Source organism: Austrofundulus limnaeus, unplaced genomic scaffold (assembly GCF_001266775.1).
Source record: "Austrofundulus limnaeus strain Quisiro unplaced genomic scaffold, Austrofundulus_limnaeus-1.0 Scaffold267, whole genome shotgun sequence".
NCBI lineage: Eukaryota > Metazoa > Chordata > Actinopteri > Cyprinodontiformes > Rivulidae > Austrofundulus > Austrofundulus limnaeus.
This window is the reverse complement of record NW_013952669.1, coordinates 50,849-57,179: the sequence shown is the minus strand read 5'-3', so window position 1 is coordinate 57,179 and position 6,331 is coordinate 50,849. Positions and strand designations below refer to the sequence as shown.

Sequence of the window (6,331 nt, the reverse complement as noted above, 5' to 3'; positions counted from 1 at the left end):
GCGACAGTTGACTCCTCCCACACTAAGAAAACAGGAGGGGAGGGGTCAGCGGAGCTCCTGTGTTGCGGAGCAGAGAGACACGAAGTAAACAAACAAGCAGGAAAATGAAACTTATCGGCCCCTTTTTTTTTACCGACCTCAAAAAAAGTTATCGTGCGATTAATTGATTTATTGACTATCGCGACAGGCCTAATAAACACTATCTGAAACAAAGACTGGAAGACAGAGGTCCATTTTTCCTGTAAACATAAGGGTTATTAAATTAAAGAAGGGAACATGGTTCTGTGATGAAACTGGAAACTGAACTTCTACAAGAACCAAATTAAATGATATAAACTTAAGTGAATTTGTTTTTAACTGCTAAACAAAGCAACAAGAACATGTTTTCTTGTGTTGTTTTGGTCCATTATGTTCTAATTCTAGATTTTGAAATCGGGATACATTTAGTCACAGACATTAAACAATTTAAATAATGACAAAATTCTATACAAATGCAGTACTGCAATGTAGAACTTCCAGCATTTTTAAATTTCTAAAACCTCATCTCAGGTTGTGTTAGGTCAAACTCTAGGATGACGTTTGTGTATAATCTCAACATGTTGACATTTTAAACAAACTGAGGCACCTCACAGATTGTCATTTTTCTCAGACGCCCGTGGACTGATCCGCTGGATGCTGATGGTCAACCCTGAACGCCGAGCCACAGTGGAAGACATAGCCAACCACTGGTGGGTCAACTGGGGGTGGAAGAACAGCGTGTGTGACTGCGACACCCAGCGAGACCACGGAGGCTCACCCATGCTGGCCCGTTTCATCGACTGGCAGAACCGTACCGAGCCACGGGGAACTGCAGCAAAAGCTGCTGCCATGCCCAGTATACTGCGCCAAAGGCCCAAAAAATCGAAGAAGGAGAATGTCGAGGTTGAACAGTCTCATAGTGGAGCCGAAGACAAGCCAGGTTTGAAGAGACCCAAGGGCATTTTGAAGACCAGGGTCACTGAGGGACAGCAGTCTGCGAGTCTTGAAGAAGGGGAGCTGGGTCGAGCAGCTCTGCCTCAACAAGCTGAAGGTGGAGAGGAGGCATCCAGCCCAGACAGAGAGGAAGAGGAGCCCACTCTGGGAGGGGGATCACCAGCTAAAATGGTGCCTTCCTTACCTAAGAAAGGCATCTTAAAGAACAACCAACAGCGGGAATCAGGGTACTACTCGTCCCCGGAGCGCAGTGAGTCCTCGGAGCTTTTAGGGGGTGCCAGTATGTCTGTGGTAGCTATGTCCCCACCCAAAAGAGCAATGGGGAGAAAAGGCATCCTGAAGAGAAACGGAAAGTACTCCACCTACAGCGGGGCACCCTCTTCAGCAACATCCATGGGAGTCATCGGTGACCCTCCCCCACCAGCAGACTCAGGTCTGTCGCGCAGTCAGAGTCGTCCCTCCAGTATAGTGGGGGAGGACAGCTCCGTCCTGTCACTGTCACCGAATTCCCTCGGCGGCGCCGAGTGGCACTCCTCCACCCCGCACCTCCGCCCAAACATCAGGGCCTGCGTCTCTGCTGAAAACCTGCTGCAGCTCGCCAACTTCAAGGGCTTCCAGGCAGCGCCGCCTCTTCAGGGACCTAAGATTAGCCGGGGCCCCAAAATAAAAGGCTCCCCGGGGGACAACGGCAGCTTCTCCTTGCTGGGGGATCTGGAGGACATGACTCAGGTGTACCAGCAAGCCCTGGACATCAGCAGCAAACTCACCTAAGAGACGGGTGGCAGAGGGGAAAGGAAGCGGGAGGTGGGGTTTCGAGCACAGCTCTGTGTGTGCATGAACGTGTGTGTGTATGTGTGTGGCACTAACGACCAGTGTGTTACTGGGATACACCTTTGGGAGGCTGCTAGCTTTTTTTTTTTAAAATTGGGCAGAAAAGTTGATGCAACAGATATGTCTGTGCTCACACGCAGACACACACACTTGAGTGCACGTCTCAGGCCAGCAGGTGAAAGTTACGTTTTGGTGAAGAGGACAGACTCAGAGCTGGCACAAGAGAATGTCACCCAGTCTGCCTTCTGGGCTCTGCCCGTAGGCTTTGCTGCGTTCAACATGTTTACATATTTTGGCACGAAGGCAAGTTTAAATCACAAACGCAGCAACCAGAAACTGGTTGGTTCTCTTTGTACACCACCCATAGGAGTTTACCAGAAGCACCTTAAAACTCAGACAGAACACATGCTTTTGTGATCTTTACTTCCTTTCTAAAAGAAGAAACAAACCAGGGTCTTGTTTTAAAAAAAACAATTCAATGTTTATTTATTATTAATATTTTTTAAGCTTTAGTTGTAGGTGTCAAAACTGGTGGGTGGCTAGCTGTTACTGGAAGAGTCCAAAGCTCCTTGTCTCTGATGCTTTATGTGAAACTGACATATATAAATATGATACTCAGTGATAGGAAACATTTATATCCTCAACTTATATAACTGTTTGCGCATGTAAAACCAACACAAGCAAACATTTCTTAAAAGTGTATGTCCTGTGTATGTGTATGATACTAGAGAATATGTAGGAAGTGCCTTTTTTGATTCATAACTGAAATTATATATGTCATTTCATTAAAGTGGAGGGAAAAGCCAGGCCACCCGGTAACCAGTTCTTTTCATTTTTTTAATGTTTGTGAATGTGGAGAAACCCAGAGCTTTCGGAGCATAGCTGACTCACTTATTTTATGGTTCAAAGGTCAGTTTGAGGAAGATTAAACAGTCTTATCTCCTTGATTTTCTCTGAGCATTTTGCAGGCCACTTTGGAAAAAAAGGACATTGGTTTTGTTGTTTTTATTTTTGTTTTTACCAAAGACTTTCAAGGTGTTTTCCATTGAGGGAGTAGTTCAAATAATTTTTTTCACCTGCAGCTCTTTTGAAAAAAAAAAAAAAAGAGTCAAGTCAGGGTGTTTTGTTCCAGCTAGCTGATGACACAGCAAATTCCTTGGACAAAAAAGCCGGAGACGTGTTTGTTCTGGAGATCTCTTATCAGGCCCCTAGACGACTCAGCACAGGTGGGATCTGTGGTCTCGAGTCCCCCAGCTGGGTGTACTACTTCATTATGTCAACCAAGCACAATTAGCTGGCTATTGTTTTTATTAGAGGGTAAGAGAGAGGTGGCGCGGCGAGATTTATAGCTGTAGGCAGAGGCGAAGTGTGTGAAAGAGAGATGTGATGCCAAGAATTGAGAGAGGAGGAGGAGGGCTTTTCCGGTGAAACTCAGGAAAGGTCGTGGTGCTAGATTTATTTTGTGAAAGGATTTGTAATGTAGACTAGTGAAAGTAAACACTAAGTTTGTAGATGGACTAGATGGAAAGTTTTTGTTTTGTACCAAAGAAGGCGATGAGGCTAAGATGAGAATCAAGTGAATTTAAGCGGGTCCAATTTTTCTATATATATTTTTTTACTTTAACTTGGGAATCCCTATCTGCGAGTAGATTTATCCCTACAATGGTTGTCCTTTAAATTGTACATTAGATGCAGGAGGATAAAGCAAACTAAAGGTTCAATGTTCTGTGTGGCTTTTAGAAAGTAGCAACGTCTCATTTTAACATCAACTGAAGTCCCGGAGAATCAAAAACTGGCCTCATTTATTAAGTTTTATCAAATGTGGATCGGAAATCATGCTTTATATTTCCCAAATAAAGGTAAAAAAATACATAAATCAGATCACTTGTTGAATGTTTTCAGTAGTCAGCTCATGTGAAGGAAACATCTTGGGTACTGAGTTTAAATGAAAGACCCACTGCTTATTATATTGTATTTTTATTGCCTTTTTTGTATTGCATCTTATTGTGAACTGGATTAACAGTGAAAAAAATTATACTATGTTAGTATTTTTGTTTTATTATGCTTCTGTTTTTGATTTTCCAAAATGTCAGAAATTTTATTTGCTTTTATGTATGGCTTAAAAATACTTCCTTTACCTTGAAGTATTAGAATTTTTCTATAAAAGAAGAACAGCAACAACAAAATAGACTGATCTAATGTGAAATTGGTGTTTTACGGTAATTTCATTTTCTACATGTTTTGGTACACCTGAGGGCTTAACGGCATATGAAAAAAATTCAAATAAATCATCCAATCAAAATTAAAAAAGTAAAATATGTATTTTATCTCAACAGTGTACTATTAGAAAACTATTTCCTTATTTTTATTTACCAAAGCAGAGGAGGTCTAAAAACATATCTTAAAAAAGTAAAAATTGAGCCAAAATAAAGCAATGCAAACAATCCAAAGTTTAATTTAGCCAAACTGGAATTAGATCATGCATATCTGTTAGTTAGCAGGCAACCTATATGAAAACTTGACTGGATATTGTTATGACAACAATAATAAGAAATTAGTATTATTATGTTATTTAAGTATTAATTTTGTTACAGCTCATTACTTTTGTTTCATTGTTTTTGTGGGATGGTATCAGGGGAGTGGGCTGCCAAGGTTTATTAAGTTGTGTGCCTTGGGTATTGTTCAAAAGTTTTAATTTTTTTAATACCAAAAATTGTATTTGTATTTATTGATCATGCCTTTTTGGACATTGTGTTGCAGTTTTGGACGTACTGCATACACTTTTTTATTTTATTTTATTTTTTCAAATAGAGTGGTATCATCTCAGTTGGGTTACAGTGGTTAACAGTGTGTTGTTAGGAGTAAGAAGTCGAGTTCCTAAAAGCCTGTAAATCGTCTTTGTTCACTTTTCAGGTCAACACAATGCCCTTGTACTGTATCAACCCGAATAAATAGATCTTTAAACTTAAGTACTTTTTGTCTTTGAGTTTTTTTTTATTCATTTGACGAGTAGACAAAGAAAAACTTTGGTAAGCCTTGGTTTTATGAAAAGAAGCAGCCTCAAAAGTTAGACAGAACCACAAATTTTCCTCTTCTTTCCATAAAATGTGTGCTAAACTGTCGCTGGGGAGATGTCCCGATTCCTTTTCCACTTTGAGAACATACAACCTAAAAGTCTGCCCATGTTTAAAAAGAGGTCAGCAGTGGTGTCCTCATTTCTTTTTCTTTTTTCAAATTTTATGTTAGAAAATTAGATTTCTAGGCACAAACGATTGGGTCAGCTGCTAAAAACAGTACAGGCCGTTATGACACAGTTTGTCAGATTTTATGTTAATGTCTCGGTCCGTGAAAAGCAGCCAGCCTGTTCAAAGCAGCACTGTCAAAAAAATAAAAAAGGGGGCTGCTTTGGAAGCTGTAATTAGCCAATCTTTCCACACGTTTCAGCATCTGTAGTTAAAAAGAAATTAACTTGATGGATGTTTAAGTGATACTCCACCCATGATCAACTTTTTAAAAGTCACTCAGCTTAGACTTGAAATGTGGCTGTGAAATTGCTAGTGGTTTTGGTCAGCTTCGATTTACAATTATTTCCAGTAGTTACTTTTTTGAATTGAGTAAATGTAAATTGAAACAACCTCTTGGATCGGTTTACTGCACTGCAAACAGTATACGACCTGGAAACACCTCACACTCACACAGAAAGGCCTCATGGTCTTCACAGAGACAGTCTTCAGACACCCATGCATGTCTTTTACATACAGTTTGAAAATTAAGAGTTTATATTGTCCCAGGAATCTAATGTTTTATAGTTTAGTTGACAGAGCTGTACCAGTAGTTTATAAAATGCCATCATCCATCCATTAGTTTATGTTTATTCTGAGTCAAGTCACGGGGTCAGCAAGTTGAGCAGGAAGTCCCAGACCTCCCTTTCCCCAGCCAACCTCTTCAGGCCAGCTGACAAAGAGTCTCCAGCATCTCTCGGGTCTTCTCTGGGGTCTTCTCCCAGTTGGACGTGCCAGAAGCACCTCCCTAGGGAGACATCCAGAAGGCATCCTTATCAGATGCCTGAACCACCTCAATCGGCTCCTGTCAATGTGGAGGAGCAGCGGTTTTACTCTCAGTGTCTCCCGGATAACAACTGCTCACCCCAGCTGTCCTGCTGACTATCTTGTATCCTCAATCTTGCACTTTCAGTTACTTTACAAATTTCATGGGTAGGAATGTAAACTGATGCATAAACAAAGAATTTCTCCTTACAGCTCAGCTCCCTCTCCATCACAAAAGTTTGCAGTACTGTGGAAGCTGCACCAATTCATCTGTCAGTCTCACAACCCAATCTTTCCTTACTCGTAAATAAAATTCTAAGTTACTTGAAACCCAATCCACCCTTTTCCAACTGAGGACTATGAATCACATGGACTTAACAAAAGGCAAGTCAGTTAATTATTACATAAATAACAAAAGAATCAGATTTAGGAAAATTTCTCTCACGTTGCTCCAGTTTTTGTACTGCTACACACAAAATAAA

The 6,331-nt window shown here is 40.8% G+C and overlaps 1 protein-coding gene across 1 annotated transcript in view; it reads left to right on the top strand.

The window, feature by feature from the left end:
- nuak1b (NUAK family, SNF1-like kinase, 1b) overlaps positions 1-4,772 on the top strand; it is a 24,779-nt gene extending 20,007 nt beyond the window's left edge. The window contains exon 7 of the mRNA XM_014020815.1: positions 650-4,772. Within this exon, the coding sequence (XP_013876269.1) occupies positions 650-1,743 (1,094 nt within the window). The 3' untranslated portion in view covers positions 1,744-4,772. The remainder of the gene's footprint in view (positions 1-649) is intronic.
- Positions 4,773-6,331: the final 1,559 nt, after the last annotated feature.